The 21,182-nt window shown below is 44.8% G+C and overlaps 1 protein-coding gene across 3 annotated transcripts in view; it reads left to right on the forward strand.

The window, feature by feature from the left end:
• NOX4 (NADPH oxidase 4) overlaps positions 1 to 21,182 on the forward strand; it is a 428,396-nt gene that overhangs the window by 293,782 nt on the left and 113,432 nt on the right. For all 3 annotated transcript variants that reach the window (XM_082244521.1, XM_082244522.1, XM_082244523.1), the window contains one exon: positions 1,431 to 1,512. In XM_082244521.1, coding sequence (XP_082100647.1) covers positions 1,431 to 1,512 — 82 coding nt within the window. The remainder of the gene's footprint in view (positions 1 to 1,430; positions 1,513 to 21,182) is intronic.

A 21,182-nucleotide genomic window follows, 5' to 3' on the forward strand; every position in this document is an offset into this window, starting at 1 on the left:
GGGCCCCTCTATATGGCTAAGCTGTGAAAAAGTCTCACACATGTGGTATTGCCATACTCAGGAGGAGTGGCAGAATGTATTTTGGGGTGTCATTTTTGCTATGTACATGCTATGTGTTAGGAATATCCTATAAATTGACAACTGTGTGTAAAAAAAAAAAGTTTTTATTTTTTGCCCACATTTTCCAAAAACTTGTGGAAAAAAAAGACATGTTCAAAGGACCCATAATGCCTCATAGAATATACGTTGGAGTGTTTGCTTTCCAAAATGGTGTCATTGTGTGGACTTTTCCATTGTATTGGTGCTCTAGGGCCTTGAAAAGTGTGATAGGTAGTAAGAAAGTTTTATGTGTATTTATGCTCCTAGAACGCCTGAAGGTGCTACTTGGATGTGGAGTCTCTTTTTGTGGCCAGGCTGTGTAAAAGTCTCACACATGTGGTATCACCATACTCAGAAGGAGTAGCAGAATGAATTTTGGGGTGTCATTTTTGCTGTGTACATGCTATGTTTTAGAAATAGCTTATAAATTGACAACGTTTTGGGAAAAAAAAGAAAAAAAAATTTTCTTCATTTTCCCAAGAATTGTGGGAAAAAATTATAACTTCAAAAAACTCACCATGCCTCTTACTAAATACCTTGGACTGTCTACTTTACAAAAAGGGGTCATTTGGGGGGTATTTGTACTGTCCTGACATTTCAGGGCCTCAAGAAAGGAGATAGGCCGTCAGTACATCTGGTGTGATCAATTTTCAGTAATTGGTACCATAGCTTCTAGACTTCTAACTTTCACACAGACTAAATAATATACACTAATTTGGGTTAATTTTACCAGAGATATGTAGCAGTATAAATTTTGGCCCAAATGTATGAAGAAAAATTAATTTTTTGCAAAATTGTATAATAGAAACTAAAAAAAAAGTGTTTTTTTTGCAAAATTTTTGCTCTTTTTTTGCTTATATCACGAAAAAAAAAAAACCCAGTTGTGATCAAATACCACCAAAAGAAAGCTCTATTTGTGTGAAAAAAAATGATAAAAATTTTGTTTGGTTACAGAGTAGCATGACTGAGCAATTGTCATTCAAAGTGTGAGAGTGCTGAAAGCTGAAAATTGGTCTAGGCAGGAAGGGGGTCTAACTGCTCTGTATGGAAGCGGTTAAAATACACTTGACTTCTATTTTTGTAAAGCTTCATCTACTTCCTGTTCAACCCTACCATTAGGTTGATGCTCATTGTCAGATAAAATTACAAGTTAGAATTGGCTATTGAGCCTGCCACAACTCCTACAAATGTCAGGGATCATGTCATGGAATTGCCAAAAGCTCTGCTCGCCTTAGTCTAGCTTTATAAAAAGGTTTACTCACTCATCTGTATATGACACATCTGATTCATAGTAATATTTAAACTACTGTCTTTTTCTCTTCTTTTTCCAGAAAGATTGTGCAGCCTGCTGACATCACAGTGCAGTCAAGGTTCAGAAATTCTTCCAATTTTCCAGCAGAGAAAAAACCCAAAGTAAGTTAAAAAGACAGAAGACATATAGTTCCAGGAACAATGGTTATGTGGGGAGAGCAAAACTTATAGAGCAAGGTGAATTCAACTTATCCGTTTGGTTTGATGTCAGTTACTGCATTTGAAAATTCCAGGCAAAAAAAAAGTTTTATTATATGTGTTTATTCATATAGATCTATATATATATATATATATATATATATATATATATATATATATATATATATATATATATATACAGTAGTATTTCACAAAAGTGAGTACCCCCTCACATTTTTGTAAATATTTTATTATATCTTTTCATGTGACAACACTGAAGAAATGACACTTTGCTACAATGTAAAATAGTGAATGTACAGCTTGTATAACAGTGTAAATTTGCTGTCCCCTCAAAATAACCCAACACACAGCCATTAATGTCTAAACCGCTGGCAACAAATGTGAATACACCCCTAGGTGAAAATTGGGCCCAAAGTGCCATTATTTTGTATGGCCACCATTATTGTTCAGCACTGCCTTAACCCTCTTGGGCATGGAGTTCACCAGAGCTTCACAGGGTGCAACTGGAGTCCTCTTCCACTCTTCCATGACGACATCACGGAGCTGGTGGATGTTAGAGACCTTGTGCTCCTCCACCTTCCGTTTGAGGATGCCCCACAGATGCTCAATAGGGTTTAGGTCTGGAGACATGCTTGGCCAGCCCATCACCTTTACCCGTAGCTTCTTTAGCAAAGCAGTGGTCGTCTTGGAGGTGTGTTTGGGGTTGTTATCTTGTTGGAATATTGCCCTGCAGCCCAGTCTCCAAAGGGAGGGGTTCATGCTCTGCTTCAGTATGTCACAGTACATGTTGGCATTCATGGTTCCCTCAATGAACTGTAGATCCCCAGTGCTGGCAGCACTCATGCAGCTCCAGACCATGACACTCCCACCACCATGCTTGACTGTAGGCAAGACACACTTGTCTTTGTTCTCCTCACCTGGTTTCTGCCACACACGCTTGACACCATCTGAACCAAATAAGTTTCATCAGACGACAGGACATGGTTCCAGTAATCCATGTCCTTAGTCTGCTTGTCTTCAGCAAACTGTTTGAGGGCTTTTTTGTGCATCATCTTTTGAAGAGGCTTCCTTCTGGGATGACAGCCATGCAGACCAATTTGATGCAGTACAGCGTATGGTCTGAGCACTGACAGGCTGACCCCCCACCCCTTCAACCTCTGCAGCAATACTGGCAGCACTCATACATCTTTTTCCCAAAGACAACCTCTAGATATGATGCTGAGCACATGCACTCAACTTCTTTGGTTGACCATGGCGAGGCCTGTTCTGAGTGGAACCTGTCCTGTTAAACTGCTGTATGGTCTCGGCCACCATGCTGCAGCTCAGTTTCAGGGTCTTGGCAATCTTCCTATAGCCTAGACCATATTTATATAAAGCAGCAATTCTTTTTTTCAGATTCTCAGATAGTTCTTTGCCATGAGGTTCCATGTTGAACTTCCAGTGACCAGTATGAGAGAGTGAGAGCGATAACACCAAATTTAACACACCTGCTGCCCATTCACGCCTGAGACCTTGTAACACTAATGAGTCACGTGACATCAGGGAGGGAAAATGGCTAATTGGGTCCAATTTGGACATTTTCACTTAGGGGTGTATTCACTTTTGTTGACAATGGTTTTGACATTAATGGCTGTGTGTTGAGTTTTTTTGAGGGGACAGCAAATTTACACTGTTAAAAAAAAGGTGTACACTTACTACTTTACATTGTACCAAAGTGTCATTTCTTCAGTGTTGTAACATGAAAACATATAATAAAATATTTACACAAATGTGAGGGGTGTACTCACTTTTGTGAGATACTATATATATATAAATATATATATATATGTATATACAGTATATATATATACATATATATATATATATATATATATAAAACATCCAATGGCTCCCATCGCACGCAAATCAGGGATAAAAAATGGGCCCGGGTGCACTGCAGAGACTGCAGCGCATATAAACCAAAAAAGAGAGCAGCACTCACGGGTCTTGAAAGGTAAACGCACAAATACGGTTTTAATCAACGTTTCAACGAGGCACAAGCTCGTCTTCCCCAGAAGAGCGGCACTCACGGGTCTTGAAAGGTAAATGCACAATGACGGTTTACATCAACGTTTCAATGAGGCACAAGCTCGTTTTCCTGAGGAAGACGAGCTTGCGCCTCATTGAAACATTGATTAAAACCGTCATTGTGCATTTACCTTTTAAGACCCTTGAGTGCTGCTCTCTTATATACACACATCTATGTGTGTATGTATGTATGTATATAAATATATATATATATATATATATAGATATAGGTACATCTCATAAAATTAGAATACCATCAAAAAAGTTTATTTCAGTAATTCAATTAAAAAAGCAAAAATTTAAACTCATATAATTTATATAGTTCATGGCTTTTTTTCAGCCGGAACGGGGGGGGGGGGAGCCCCCCCCCCCGGCAGCCCTCTCCTTCCCAGGCTGTTACTAAACACTGAAGCTGGTGGAGGAAGTTCTCTTTATTACTTCCTCTAAGAGCTGTGTGCCAGCGCCGGCATCCATGGCATGTTCCCCACACCTGAACATGCCTGGGATCCAGACGCCACAATTAAGGAGTTTTTAATCGGAGGCTTCCAGAGGCATCTTCTGTCCCTCCCAGCTGCCTATCAGATCAGTGTAGCATCGAGCCGAGTGAAGCGCTTTGAAAGTCTTTGGCTCTGTGCTACTGATCTGACAGGTGACGCTGCACAGAGGAGACTGCACAGTAGGCAAAAACGACCTTCTAGAACAGAGCCGACTGCACCGATTTAATCCTGTGAGGATAAACTGTGACTGTAAACTATGTCAAGGCAAGAGAGCTGCAAAGGGAAATGGGGTGGGGTGGCTGTGCACAGAGACAGCTGTGGAGAAGTTAAGGGTGTTCTGCAGATGTCAGAGCTGGTGGTGGGGTGGGGGGTATTGGGTATTGGATTGTGCACAGTGGGAGCTGTGGAGGGAGCTGGCGGTGGAGAGGTAAAAGATCGGAGGTTGCAGGGGTTGGGAGCTATGGATTAGGGGAGCCATAGATAGGAGTGCAGAAGTGAAATGTGGATAGGCAGATAGATAATCTGTTGCTGAGGGTGCAGATGTGACATGTTGATAGAGGGTAAAAAAAGTTGTTGTGGATGAGGGGCTGCACACTAAGGTATACTTTGGAACGTGAGGGAGAGAAGGAAGGGTTGAGCTGTGGGGGGGGGGAGGGTGACCTGTGAATGGGGAGGGAGAAGGTGAGCTGTGTGTGTGGGGGGGGGGAGGGGAGGGTAGGCTGTGGGGAGGGGGGGGGATGACCTGTGGACAGGGAAGGAGAGGGTGAGCTGTGGATGGAGAGGGAAGGTGAGTTGTGGATGGGGGGGAGGGAAGGTGAGCTGTGGATGGGGGAGAGGGTGACCTGTGGACAGGGGGGAGAGGGTGACCGATAGACGGAGGGGGGGAGAGAAGGTGGCCTGTGGATGGGGAGGGAGAGGGTGACCTGTAGACTGGGTGGGATAGGGTGAGCCATGGATGGGAAGGGGAGGTGAGTTGTGGATGGGGAGGGAAGAAGGTGAGCTGTGGATGGGGGAGAGGAGGGTTACCTGTGGACAGGGGGAAGACGGAGAGCTTCAGATGGGGAGGGGATAGAAGGTGAGCTGTGGATGGGGAGGAAAGGTAGCCTGTGAATAGGGAGGGAGAGGGTGACCTGTGGATGGGGGGAAAGAAGGTAAGCTGTGGATGGGGAGGAGGGAAGGTGAGCTGTGGATGGTGGAGAGAGCTGTGGACGGGGGGGAGGGGGGTGGTTGGAGACAGTGAGCTTCAGATGGGGAGAGAAGGTGGGCTGTTGATGGGTGGAGAGAGAAGGTGAGGGGATGGGGAGGGAGAGGGTGAGCTGTGGATGGGAAGGGAAGGTGAGTTGTGGATGGGGGAGAGGGTGACCTATGGCCGGGGGGGAGACAGTGAGCTTCAGATGGGGATGGAAGGTGGACTATTGACAAGGGAGAGAGAGGGTGACCTATGGAGGGTGACTTCCCTGCTGGGAGGAAGAGAAGGCAAGCTGTGGATGGGGGGAAGGTGAGCTGTGGACAGGAGGAAGAGAAGGAAAGCTATGGATGGGGGGAAGGTGAGCTTTGGATAGGAGGAAGAGAAGGCAAGCTGTGGATGAGGGGGGGAGGGGTGAGTTGAGCTGTGGATGGGGTAGTAGAAGGTGAGCTGTGAATGGAGATGCTAATTTTTTTCTGCACACTGTGGGATACACACTCCTCAGCACTGCACAAATCTGTGTGTTACACTTTCCTGAATCTTGAATTTTGTGTGAAATGCAGTTCTGAGCCTTGACCACAACCATTATTTGGCATCGTTTTACTTCTCTTCCCCAAGGAATGGCAAAATTGGGGGCAGTTGGGGTGGGAATGGGGGCAGGAAGGGGTGGGGTCTGGGTGGGGAGTTGACTAGGGAGAATGGGTTCCTGCACCTATTTTCTGAGAAAAAAAGCCCTGGATGCATTACACACAGAGTGATATATTTCAAGCATTTCTTTCTTTTATTTTGATGATTATGGCTTACAGCTAGTGAAAACCCAAAATTCAGTATCTCAGAAAATTAGAATATTACATAAGACTAATTAAAAAAAAAGAATTTTTAATACAGAAATGTTGGCTTACTGAAAAGTATGTCCGAATACAGTATAGTATGCACTCAATACTTGATCAGGGCTCCTTTTGCACGAATTACTGCATCAATGTTGCCTGACATGGAGGAGATCAGCCTGTGGCACTTCTGAGGTGTTATGGATGCCCAAGTTGCTTTGATAGCAGCTTTCAGCTTGTTAGGTTTGGTGTCTTTTATCTTCCTCTTGACAATACCCCACAGATTCTCTATGCGGTTTAGGTCAGGCGAGTTTGCTGGCCAATCAAGCATAGTGATACCATGGTCATTAAACCAGGTATTGGTACTTTTGACAGTGTGGGCAGGTGCCAAGCCCTGCTGGAAAATTAAATCAGCATCTCCATAAAGCTGGTCAGCAGAGGGAAGCATGAAGTGCTCTAGAATTTCCAGGTAGAGGGCTGCGCTGACTTTGGACTGGATAAAACACAGTGGACCAACACCAGCAGATGACATGGCTCCCCAAATCATTACTGACCGTGGAAACTTCACACTGGGCCTCATGCAACTTGGATTCTGTGCCTCACCACTCTTCCTCTAGACTAGGCTATTAACAAAGCATGGCCCGCTTCGCTCATGCGCAATAGGGAATCGGCTGTGAAGCCGAAAGAATCTGATTAAAAAAATCAGCTGAGGTGCCGACATTGTGGGATCCCTGGACAGGTAAGTGTCCTAATATTAAAAGTCAGCAGCTACAGTATTTTTGGTGGGGGGGGTTGGAGCTCCGCTTTAAGCCAGTAGCAGAACTACCAGGGTCACAGCAGTTGCACTGTCCGCGCGGGGGGGGTGTCCACCTGCCCACCAATCACCGTCCACCACCTATTGCTTATTGAGAATCCAGTCAGATGCCATGATGTCGGGAATAAACTGGAATAGAAACTCAGCTGACCAGCTGACGGTTAATAGAGTGAAGGGGGAGGAGGTCTCCACTCTGCAAAGAGACCCCATGTCAGGAGAGGCATCACTGGAGGCATCGGAAGGGAGAAGAGAGGCAGGGACACACAAAGCAAGGAGGAGGGGTAATTCACCTTACAGGTTCACCTTACGGAGGATGTGAAACAGCCCAACAAAACGGGGTGCCAGTTTTGGAGTGGGCACCCTGAGGTTGAGATTATGAGTCGACAACCACACCCCCCTTCCGAACTGTTATGAAGGAGCAGATAAACATCTCTGGTCTGCCTGGAGCTTCTGACGCTGTGCAGAGACCCTTAAAGACTCTTGAATCTGCACCCAAGAGGAACAGAGGGCACAAAGATGATCCTCCACAGCCAGGATGTCCTGTGGTGAGAACGACTCGGGCGACACAGTGGGTTGGAACCCATAATTGGCCATGAATGGAGACATTCCGGAAGACAAGTTGATGGCAGAGTTCCTGGAAAACTCTGCCCAGGGTAACAGATCAACCCAATTGTCCTGATGATCAGAGATATAGCAGGGGAGAAATTGCTCCAGAGCTTGGAACGCTCAGCGAGACCATTGGACTGCGGATGGTAGGCCGAGAAGAAGGAGAGTCGAATACCCAACTGGCAGAAAAAGGTGTGCCAGAACCTAGAGACAAGCTGGCTCCCACGGTCCGAGATAATCTCCTTAGGCAACCGGTGTAAACAGAAGACCTCCCTGGCAAAAAGCGAGGCAATCTGCTGAGCGATAGGCAGCCTCTTAAACTGTAACACATCTTGGAGAACCGGTCGACAACCATGAGGATAATTGTAACGGATCAACTGGCACCCCTACTGGGTACCTCCGTTGACGGATGCTCCTAGTGCTTCCCGAGGGCTCCAAGCACTCCACCAGACACCATAACCACCTCAGACCCCACGAACCACCGCAGCTTGGTTGGGGTCTCGCCATCTCCTACCCACCCTGGACCTTCAACAAGGCTCCAGGTTCCAGTGGGTGAACCTCTCTTTCCCCAGAGAGTGAAGCAGGAACAGGAACAAGCTCTTACAAGAGCTTATTAATTATCCAAGGGAGTATGAAGAGCATAGCAATCCCTTGTAGCAGATTCCCCCAATAAGAGACAGGACTCTAGATTGAGGATGAAGTGGAACACTTTCTTGAACCTACTCACACACATTACATACACTATCAGGTCAGGTGAGTCTGATTAAATTAGCATATGCAGATGGCATTGTATACAGAAACAGAATTAACCTGAACTATTTATCTAGCCATCTGGACAGAACAATGTGAGGTCATTAACATTTAACAATGGGACAGACAGACTTAACACAATACACATTATCTCAATACACAAACAATAGGGAAAGTATGTCTCTGACATTGAAAGACATGGAACAGAAGCCACTGTGATTAGCTCTTTTTATGAACAGATGTTCAGAATCACACAGCAAAAGTCCTCACATACATTATTTCTCGAGATACATGGCTGACAAATATTACTGTCCCACTTGAAGCGATTCAAACCAATAAATATCTGTCTTTCACTCCCAGTGATGTTGGGTACCATCACAACAATCATGTAACCTTGAGACGTGGGAAGTTTTACAGGAAACTCCATAGCCAGGTGAGACCAGGGACACTGGGAATGGGATGCAGTAGGCCCAAGGGAAGGTGCCGAGCAGATTTGATCTGGGCACAGACCAAACAAGCAGCCACATATGCAGCAACATCAGTGCAGATAGACGGCCACCAGAACTGACGGGAAATAGCCTAGGACATCTGGTTCTTAACAGGTTGGAATTCATACCAGTTCTTACCAGTCTTGAAATTGTGGCACGTGTGCAGAATTCTGATGCGCAACCCCTCAGATACAAAACATTTGCCAGCAGGTCTCTCTGTGGGAACATCAGGTTGAGCAGCCAAGATCTGTTCCCCAAGAGGAGAGGTTAAGCTGGTGCAGATGGCAGCCAGGATATAAGGTATAACCAGTATCGGCAAGGAGTCCCTCCTGGACAACACAGGGTACTGGCGAGACAAGGCATCAGCCTTAACATTGTTGGAGCCAGGCAAAAAGGAGATCACATAGTTAAAACGAGACAAGAATAAGGCCCATCTGGCCTGACAGGGTGTGAGTCTCTTGGCCTCCGAGAGATACGTCATATTCCTATGATCGGTGAGAATGAGAACTGGAACCACAGAACCTTCAAGCAAGTGTCTCCACTCTTTAAGAGCCAGGATAATGGCCAAGAGCTCCCTGTCTCCAATCTCGTAATTGCATTCAGCTGGAGACAACTTCTTGGAGTAGAACCCACAGAGAAGTAAGGGTCCATCAGGTGTCCGACGCTGAGACAGGAGGGCGCCTACTCCTGTCTCAGATGCATCCACCTCTAGGACAAAGGGCAAACGAGGATTTGGATGAGATAGAATAGGAGCCAAAGTGAAAGCAGACTTGAGAGCCTCCAAAGATTAGATGGCAACAGGTTTCCAACTGTGGGAATCACTGCCCCTCTTGGTCAGATCAGAGATGGGTTTGGCCAAAGAGGAAAAGTTCCTGATACATTTCCAATAGTAGCTGGCAAACCCAAGGAAACGCTGAATGGAATGGAGACCACTGGTGCAAGGCCATTGTAGAACAGCTAAAACCTTCTGAGGGTCCATAGAGAACCCTTAAGCAGAAATTATGTAGTCCAAGAAGGCAACCTGAGACAGGTAGAATTCACATTTCTCAAGCTTACAGAAAAGCCCATTCTCACGTAACCGTTGCAGTACCCTCTGACATCCAGGTAGTGTGACTCAATGGAGTCCAAGTAAATCAAAATGTTGTCTAAATAGACTACCATGCATTGCTGCAACATATCACAAAAGATATCATTGATGAACTCCTGGAAGACAGCAGGCGCATTGCACAAGCCAAAGGGCATAACCAAAGATTCATAATGACCGGTTCAGGTATTGAACGTGGTCTTCCACTCGTCGTCCGCCCTGATCCTTACAAAGTTATACTCCGCCCTTAGGTCAAGCTTGCCTAAGTAACTCAGTAATCAATGAAATCGGGTATGCATTCTTGACTGTGATGCGATTGAGGCCCATATAATCAATGCAATCAACTCACCCCCCTTTTTCTTTACGAAGAAAAAAACCGGCACCCACTGGAGAAATGGACTTGCGAATGTGCCGTCGGGAAAGCACTTCTGCAATGTACTCCTCCATGGCCTTATTCTCCACAACCGAAAGAGGATTAAACCTGCCAGGAGGGGGAATGGCACCAGATTGCAAGTCTATAGCACAATCGTACGGACAATGAGGAGGAAGAGTACCAGTGCACACCTTGTCAAATACATCTTGATACTTACGATATTCAGTAGGCAACACTGAATCCAAGGAGGTACAAAGTACTTTAACAGACCCATGGATGCAAAAAGCACCACACCGTGGAGACCGGGAGAGGATCTCGACCGACTGCCAATCAAAGGTCGGATTGTGTTTCTGAAGCCAAGGGTACCACAAAACAACAGAGTAGTGTCGGGACGAAATAACCTGGAAACAGTTCGACTCCCAGTAAACAGCCCCTTTCGCCATATCAACCGGAACAGTCTCGTGGGTAACCTGTGCCAGTTGCAGAGGTCTGTCATCAATCGCCTTGACCAGTGGAGAGACACAAGGTTGCAAGGGTATGGAATTTGCAGAAGCAAACGTACTGTCAATAAAATAACTGCCAGCACCAGTCAGGGCCCACCAGTCCTCCCGTAGTGGGCCCAGGCACATAGGGGGGCTCCAACAGCAGGGGAAATCGGTGTGGTTGGGCAGAGGGGCAGTTACAGAAGGAAACCCCCATGCGGCTTTCTGCAGCAGCTAAAAGACAGTTTCTCCCACTCCTGCCAGCTTTCAGCTACTGCAGGGAGAGACACAGATACAGGGCATCGTTCCTGTAATTGCTTCTTCGACACCAATCCCCCTCCCTGTTCTGCCTGCTTCTGATTCCCCCTCTCCCTGTGTGACCTCCTTTCACTGTGCCAGTGAAAGGGGGGCACACAAATTGTAAAATAATAATAATAATAAAGAAATTGTAAACAAATTGTAAAAAAAATAATTAAACATTGTAGTAAAATAATTTTAAAAAGTTTTAAATTAAATTATTGTAAACATTTTTAAAATAAATTATATATCTCCCTCTGCCAGGAACTTAGGTCAATACTTTTAGAGAGGTACGCTAGGATAGCTATAAAAAATGGAGGGCTACCACGTACTATACGAGTAACAAAGCGAGCAAAGCAATGGCTCAGCATATAAAAGGTCACCGCATTAAATCCAAAATCCAGTACATATATCACCCCAAAACACAAGAAAAACCTCTTAAACCCAAATGAATAGCTGATGCATTCAGCTCGTATTATGGGGACCTCTATAACATTAAAAATGACCCCTCCTCCCATCAACCCATGCCTAATGAAATCCAGGAATTTTTAGCACAAGTCAATCTCCCGTCCGTAACTGCACAACAACTAGCCAATCTCAATTCCCCCTTCACCATTCAGGAGATCACCCAATTTTGTAATAAATTACCAAACTCTAAATCGCCGGGCCCAGACGGATTTACAAGAGAATACTATAAAAAGTTCCATCAAATTCTCACTCCCAAACTATGTCAGATTTATGATTCCGCTGCCTCTTCCTCTTCTCTCCCCCCCCCCCCGAAATGCTAGGTGCTTTGATTATAACACTACCAAAACCAGAGAAGGAACCTACATCACCCAAAAACTTTAGACCTATCTCCCTACTCAACATTGATGTGAACATGTATGCTAAAGTTATAGCAAACAGGCTAATCAATATTCTACCGATGCTAATCCACAAAGACCAATCAAGCTTCACGAAGGGGCGTCAGGCATCTGATGCCACTAGAAGGGTAATTGATATAATACACCATGTAGAAGAATCTGGAACGCCTTCTCTGCTTCTCTCTTTGGATACATAGAAGGCATTCGATAGGGTACATTGGCGGTTTCTCTCCTCTGTGCTAAACAAATTCGGGCTACAGTGCCTAAATTATAATGCGGTGATGGCACTCTATTCGACTCCCTCAGCTCGAGTCCACACCACAGACTCGATCTCCTCACCATTTTACTGTATATCTCAAATGGTACAAGACAGGGGTGTCCCCTCTCACCCCTAATATTCAATATGATAATGGAACCACTGGCTGAACATATCTGCTCTAATTCAAAGATCTCTGGAGTGCAAATTGCAGACCAACAACACAAAGTTAGCCTATTCGCGGATGACGTAATACTCATGGTTACAGATCTGCTTAGCTCCCTCCCGGGAAGTTCAGAAGACGCTACAGTGGTTTAGTAAAGTATCATTCTACAAAGTCAACGACACCAAATCACACATACTAAACCTCGGCATATACGCCATATCCAGTAACTTGCTACAACAACAACTCCCATATATTTTGGCAGATCATAGAATACCATATCTGGGTATACAGCTAACCAAATCTACAAAAACACTTTATCTCCATAATTATCTCCCCATGCACAATAAACTTCAAGCTGAGCTAAAAAAACTGTCGTCTTTTGAATTCTCGTGGATGGGACGCTTAGCAGCATTAAAAAGGATGCACCTCCCTTAACTCCTGTATGTCTTTAGAACGCTACCAGTCTCTGTCCCAAAAAAATACTTCACTTCACTACAGACAATTTTATCAACTTACATATAGCAAGGCAAGAAATCCAGATGCGCGCAGACAAAACTGATTAAGCCCCGTTCGGCTGGTAGGAACTGGTTATGTAGACATCTATGACTACTAACTAGCCTCTATACTATCTCAGCTCAGAGAATAGTTTAAACCAAGCCTATCCACACTATGGGGCAGTATAAAAGCTTCATATTTCCACAGGAGTTCCCTTTCCGCATGGCTGTTAGCCACTACCCTTGGAGCCAGAATTCCTAACCATCTTCCCCGAAGACTCCAAGTGTCAGCTAAGGCCTGGAGGGTCTTGATAAACAAAAGCTCATCCTTCCCTGATCAAATTACTATGCAGGTACCTATCTCAGTTTTGCACCATCTAATGGACTACTCTTCCTTTACCAATTGGCAAACAAAAGGGATAAATTACAAAAGTGATCTATTTTAAAACAACACACTAAAACCTTTCCACACACTATAAACTGACTTACAGTTGCCCACCAGAGACTTATTCACATACATGTGAAGTAGACATTTCCTATCCTCCTTGCGTTCGTGGCCTTGTATGATCCAGAAGCCTGCATGGTCTTTCCTGAACTCCCCTAAATCCCTGCAAAAGGGAATAACAATATTCTACAACATTCTCCACAAAAAAATATATTTCCCAAATCATCCCCCATACAAAAATGGGAACTAGAGTTGGGAAGCACATACACAGAGGAACAATGGTTACAGGCATACAGATCCATGTACATATCGACCAGTTGTTCTTCACTGTGGGAATTAGCCATTAAACTTTCTTTAAGATGGTACCTCACCCCAGACCACTTACATAGATTCAATAGAGATACAGATGATAAATGTTGGAGACACTGTAGAAGTAAAGGAGACATATTACACACATTGTGGAGTTGCCCCAAATTAAAATCATACTGAATATCAATCTTTCATCTAATCTCAGAAGTCCTCCAGACATGTATTACTCCCAATCCCAGTCTAGCCATATTATCCCTCGAGATAGAAAAATACCCGAAACAGCTAAGACACACTATGACACATACCCTAATGGCTGCTAGACTCAATATTGCTAGGAAGTGGAGACAAGTAGATCCACCATCTGTAAGGGAAGTCATAGATTTGACCCACACGCATTACACCTACAAATATACCCTAGCACTTAAAAATAAAAACAGAGTATGTATTACTAAACTTTGGAAACCTTGGATTCAATGGAGAACAAACTGAATCTATGACTGTATAATTACACATTAGTCTACCCCAATTCTCTACTATTACATGACATATTCAGACAAGTGTTACCTCTATCCTACTTTATTTGATTGATTGATTTTCTGATTGTATGTAAACTGTAACTCAGTACTTGATTTGCTTTTCATTGTTTTACTCGTATGTGTCGGGTACTGGTTCTACTTTTTGTTAAACTGTTTTAAAACCCAATAAAAATCTTTTGAAAAAAATAAGTAAATTATATATATTTTTTTTAATGTAAAAAACTTTTAAAAAGGGCTAATATATTTGGGGGGGGGGAGCAGCCATGTAGGCTGTAGGGGGGCCCTGTGATTTCTAACAGCAGCCCTGGCACCGGTAACCACCGAACCCGTTGCCCAGGAGAGGACAACTGTGATTAGTGGTTTATCTTTACGGTAATGCCACCTAAGGTCTGCCCCCAACAGGACCTTAGGTGCAAGCGTTTCCCGGACTGGTCAGACAATCTTTCAGGAAATGCCCACCAAGACCTCAATACAGGTACCGGCCCTTCCTCCTCCTAAGGGCCCAGGTGCATGGGTTCACAGCCAGATGCACCATCCCCAGGAGGCGTGGGAGGTGAGGGAAGAATGGGTGGGAAAGAAAACGTAGGAGCCAATCTGGTAGAAGGCCTCTGCAGCGCTCCTTAAATTATGGTCTCTCCCTGAGCCTGGTATCGATCAAATTCAGGAAGGAAATGAGAGCCTCAAGCTCGTCAGGGAGATCTTTGGCCACAATCTCATCCTTCAATGCATCGGAGAGAGCATGAGAGAAGACAGCCACCAGAGCCTCATTATTCCAGTCCACCTCTTCTGCCAGGGTATGAAAATTCAATGGCATACTCGGCAACAGATCGTATACCCTGTTAAATGGACAGGAGCAGCTTTTCAGCAGAGGCAGAGCGAGCAGGCACATTGAATAACCTATGAAAGGAGGCAACATAACTTGGGTAATCGAGTATCACAGAATTATCGTTCTCCCAAAAGGGATTCGCCCAGGCCAAGGCCTTGTCCGAGAGCAACGAGATTAGGAAGCCCACCTTGGACCTATCAGAAGGAAACACCTGAGGAACCATCTCATAATAAATGCCCACTTGGTTTAGGAAGCCACAACACTGACTCAGTTCACCCCCATAACACTGCGGAAGGGGGGCTGAACCAGTCATCCCTCTGGTAACAGTGACTTCAGCTGCAACTGCAGGAGCGGCAACAGGAGCAGCAGCAGGAGCAACAACAGGAGGAACCACCGGCCTAGCAGCACCTGGAGAAAGGCGTGCTGTGCGTGCAAGAAATGTCTGCAATGCCTGAGCGAACTGACCCAAAAGGTGATCTTGTTGATCAAGCCTGGTAACCAGCATGGGGAGCCTGGCAGTACCTACATTGTCAGGATTCATGGCCCTTGGGTGCTATCAGGGTTAAAACTCAACAATTTTCTTTTGTAAAAACTCAACATAAAAAACAACAAAATTGTATAGGGAAACCAATATAATTTCTCATTTACAATATGCCACTTCAGTGTTAAAGCCAGTCCATTCAATTGTCAATTTTTTGAGCTGGACAAAATCGAATGCAGCAAGTTTTTAGCAAGTGTCATGGAAAAAAAAATGTTTACCAAGTTTCTGTGCGAAGCATTTGCTTCTTGATAGGTGATTCTGTACTGTGTAATCTTTGTCTCCTTTATTTTGTGGATGAGGCAACAGAGACCTCATAGAGTGGTGGGGCCAGAACCAGGGATCTTAGTGCCTGCCATTTTTTTAAGCCCAGATACAAAGGCATTTAGGCTGCATTCACATGTCAGCGTTTGGATCGCGGGCAGAACCGCCGCGGTTCCGCCCGCGATCCGGAGATTATTGCAAATCGCGGGACGCCTAGCGTTGCCCGTTGATTTGCAATAGCCCCCCAAACGCCGAGCGATGTTGCCGCGATTTACGCCTGCCGAATCGCGGCAACATCGCGCAAACAAAATCGCGGGACGCAATACGCTCCAAAGAAGCTCATCCTTCCCTGATCAAATTACTATGCAGGTACCTATCTCAGTTTTGCACCCTCTAATGGACTACTCTTCCTTTACCAATTGGCAAACAAAAGGGATAAATTACAAAAGTGATCTATTTTAAAACAACACACTGAAACCTTTCCACACACTATAAACTGACTTACAGTTGCCCACCAGAGACTTATTCACATACATGTGAAGTAGACATTTCCTATCCTCCTTGCGTTTGTGGCCTTGTATGATCCAGAAGCCTGCATGGTCTTTCCTGAACTCCCCTAAATCCCTGCAAAAGGGAATAACAATATTCTACAACATTCTCCACAAAAAAATATATTTCTCAAATCATCCCCCATACAAAAATGGGAACTAGAGTTGGGAAGCACATACACAGAGGAACAATGGTTACAGGCATACAGATCCATGTACATATCGACCAGTTGTTCTTCACTGTGGGAATTAGCCATTAAACTTTCTTTAAGATGGTACCTCACCCCAGACCACTTACATAGATTCAATAGAGATACAGATGATAAATGTTGGAGACACTGTAGAAGTAAAGGAGACATATTACACACATTGTGGAGTTGCCCCAAATTAAAATCATACTGGATATCAATCTTTCATCTAATCTCAGAAGTCCTCCAGACATGTATTACTCCCAATCCCAGTCTAGCCATATTATCCCTCGAGATAGAAAAATACCCGAAACAGCTAAGACACACTATGACACATACCCTAATGGCTGCTAGACTCAATATTGCCAGGAAGTGGAGACAAGTAGATCCACCATCTGTAAGGGAAGTCATAGATTTGACCCACACGCATTACACCTACAAATATACCCTAGCACTTAAAAATAAAAACAGAGTATGTATTACTAAACTTTGGAAACCTTGGATTCAATGGAGAACAAACTGAATCTATGACTGTATAATTACACATTAGTCTACCCCAATTCTCTACTATTACATGACATATTCAGACAAGTGTTACCTCTATCCTACTTTATTTGATTGATTGATTTTCTGATTGTATGTAAACTGTAACTCAGTACTTGATTTGCTTTTCATTGTTTTACTCGTATGTGTCGGGTACTGGTTCTACTTTTTGTTAAACTGTTTTAAAACCCAATAAAAATCTTTTGAAAAAAATAAGTAAATTATATATATTTTTTTTAATGTAAAAAACTTTTAAAAAGGGCTAATATATTTGGGGGGGGAGCAGCCATGTAGGCTGTAGGGGGGCCCTGTGATTTCTAACAGCAGCCCTGGCACCGGTAACCACCGAACCCGTTGCCCAGGAGAGGACAACTGTGATTAGTGGTTTATCTTTACGGTAATTCCACCTAAGGTCTGCCCCCAACAGGACCTTAGGTGCAAGCCTTTCCCGGACTGGTCAGACAATCTTTCAGGAAATGCCCACCAAGACCTCAATACAGGTACCGGCCCTTCCTCCTCCTAAGGGCCCAGGTGCATGGGTTCACAGCCAGATGCACCATCCCCAGGAGGCGTGGGAGGTGAGGGAAGAATGGGTGGGAAAAAAAACGTAGGAGCCAATCTGGTAGAAGGCCTCTGCAGCGCTCCTTAAATTATGGTCTCTCCCTGAGCCTGGTATCGATCAAATTCAGGAAGGAAATGAGAGCCTCAAGCTCGTCAGGGAGATCTTTGGCCACAATCTCATCCTTCAATGCATCGGAGAGAGCATGAGAGAAGACAGCCACCAGAGCCTCATTATTCCAGTCCACCTCTTCTGCCAGGGTATGAAAATTCAATGGCATACTCGGCAACAGATCGTATACCCTGTTAAATGGACAGGAGCAGCTTTTCAGCAGAGGCAGAGCGAGCAGGCACATTGAATAACCTATGAAAGGAGGCAACATAACTTGGGTAATCGAGTATCACAGAATTATCATTCTCCCAAAAGGGATTCGCCCAGGCCAAGGCCTTGTCCGAGAGCAACGAGATTATGAAGCCCACCTTGGACCTATCAGAAGGAAACACCTGAGGAACCATCTCATAATAAATGCCCACTTGGTTTAGGAAGCCACAACACTGACTCAGTTCACCCCCATAACACTGCGGAAGGGGGGCTGAACCAGTCATCCCTCTGGTAACAGTGACTTCAGCTGCAACTGCAGGAGCGGCAACAGGAGCAGCAGCAGGAGCAACAACAGGAGGAACCACCGGCCTAGCAGCACCTGGAGAAAGGCGTGCTGTGCGTGCAAGAAATGTCTGCAATGCCTGAGCGAACTGACCCAAAAGGTGATCTTGTTGATCAAGCCTGGTAACCAGCATGGGGAGCCTGGCAGTACCTACATTGTCAGGATTCATGGCCCTTGGGTGCTATCAGGGTTAAAACTCAACAATTTTCTTTTGTAAAAACTCAACATAAAAAACAACAAAATTGTATAGGGAAACCAATATAATTTCTCATTTACAATATGCCACTTCAGTGTTAAAGCCAGTCCATTCAATTGTCAATTTTTTGAGCTGGACAAAATCGAATGCAGCAAGTTTTTAGCAAGTGTCATGGAAAAAAAAATGTTTACCAAGTTTCTGTGCGAAGCATTTGCTTCTTGATAGGTGATTCTGTACTGTGTAATCTTTGTCTCCTTTATTTTGTGGATGAGGCAACAGAGACCTCATAGAGTGGTGGGGCCAGAACCAGGGATCTTAGTGCCTGCCATTTTTTTAAGCCCAGATACAAAGGCATTTAGGCTGCATTCACATGTCAGCGTTTGGATCGCGGGCAGAACCGCCGCGGTTCCGCCCGCGATCCGGAGATTATTGCAAATCGCGGGACGCCTAGCGTTGCCCGTTGATTTGCAATAGCCCCCCAAACGCCGAGCGATGTTGCCGCGATTTACGCCCGCCGAATCGCGGCAACATCGCGCAAACAAAATCGCGGGACGCAATACGCTCCAAAGAAGCTCTTGTACTTTTTTGGAGCGTATTGCGTCCCGCGATTTTGTTTGCGCGATGTTGCCGCGATTCGGCGGGCGTAAATCGCGGCAACATCGCTCGGCGTTTGGGGGGCTATTGCAAATCAACGGGCAACGCTAGGCGTCCAGCGATTTGCAATAAATCTCCGAATCGCGGGCGGAACCGCGGCGGTTCTGCCCGCGATCATACGCTGACATGTGAATGCAGCCTTAAAAGGGGCAATTTTGTATTGGAAGTATAGGTAAAAAATTGTAATTATAAACCAAAGCTCAAGAAAGCAACTTCACTACTGAATACATGGAAAAGATATTTCTCAGAGGTAAGTAAATATGTTTTTTGGTCCCGTTTGAACAACTGCATCTGACAGGTTTCCTACATTATGTGAGCAATAAATATTGGCTCTCTTTTTGAGCCTTCAATATTAGTGATCCCCCTTGTAAAGAGACATGGCACTCCATCATCAGAGACGCAGGCTCCATGGCTTAAAAAAAAAAAAAAATCCATGGCTTGTTTTGTGAAAAATGTATAACTGGACATTAGTATAAACAAAAGGGGACAGCTAGCTAGCAAAAGAATTACAAGTATCCACGTCCCAATTGAATGTAGAAAAAGAAAATGGATGGGCCAGGGGGACTTTTAAAGGGATACTGTCATCAAGACAAATAGCAAAGAATCCACATATATGTAAAAATACACAAATTTTATTGATACAAGCACCAAAAATAACGAAAAAACATTAAAAGTAACTATTATCGTGTTGATAAAACACTAATAATATTACAGCATACAGAGCAATTGGGTAGTACATACAATATACAGGCTTGGGAAAGCCAAATATCCACGGAGGGTGGGTGTAGATCACGCTGTCCACTGCAGACCTATGCCAGAGATGGTAAAACTGGTGGGTCTGATGTGATGGACCTGGGTGTCTAAACCCAAACTCAGCCCGACATGTTTCGCGGGTGACCGCTTCCTCAGGGGCAGATAGCGTGGGTATGTAAAACAATGCTACTAGAATCATTAAGAGAAAGTAGAGTCAGTGCATATCTTATTTGGGAAACATGTCACATAATACATCTCATAACGGTAGGTCAAAAACAGAGGTAAGCGCCAGCCAACATATGACCCACCTGTATAGCCGGTTCTAAAAGCAACTGGAGACCTAGGGGATCACGACTGGGACTAATACCCCCCCGGCGGACATGGGAGCAGTCCACAACAAATAGGGGTCCAAATCACAACATGTGAAGCAACTGTATTCTGGATAATGAAAAGTGTATAGTCAAAATGGGATAATTGCGTACATGCTTGTATATGTCAGCTCCATAGTAGGAGGAAAACTTACCAAATACGGTATACTTGTGTGTGTCCCCTGTAGTGTCTCATGACAGGGCTAGGGGGTGGCTGCTGGAGTAGCCAGGACTGGTAAACGGAAGATGGGGGTCAATATCAGGACCAACAAACCTTGTGTCCATAAGAAGACAGGAGAAAACGCAATGTTGAAGTGTTTGGTTCAAGCAAATGCGTGAACATTACAGAAAAAGTGAAAAGGAAGATAGACCCATCCCGATGGCTTGAAAGTAGCCTGTAGACACCATGTGCTAGAGATAGACCAAAATTAAACCATAGGATTCTAGAGCAAGTGCACACATTACCAAACGTGAGTGAATGAAACCATAGAGTGAGGGTGAAATAATCGCAAGAAAACGTGGGGTGTGACAATAGTATGCATAAAAGGATGGGGGTATAAAGAAATCAGGACGGCAAGAAGGACCCATAAATGAATGACAAGAGCCCAAGTATCTCAAAGAGTGATAGTGTTGGAATGATAAACAGCAGAGAGTCCAATGAAAAAAGATAGCATAATAGAGCCATGTGCTATATTTACCTAACGCTCCTCGCAGTCCGGTATCCCGTAGCCGAGTGAGTGTCTCAGTGGGGATGGCGCCTATAAGAGGAACCGCTCCACCCCAAACACAGCTGGGTCGGTAATCAGCCGGCCACATGATAGCTGTGTTCGGGGCAGACGCTCCGAATGCGCTTGTACACAAACCAGCTCATCAGGATGCGCCGGATGTGACGTACTGCGCATAGCCAATGGGTGTGTCTGCGGCGCCGACGTAGACAAGTCACCGGAGATCCAGGGACTGTCAGCAGTGTCG

The sequence above is a fragment of the Pelophylax lessonae genome, assembly GCF_965119305.1.
Source record: "Pelophylax lessonae genome assembly, chromosome: 2".
NCBI classification, from domain to species: Eukaryota; Metazoa; Chordata; class Amphibia; order Anura; family Ranidae; genus Pelophylax; species Pelophylax lessonae.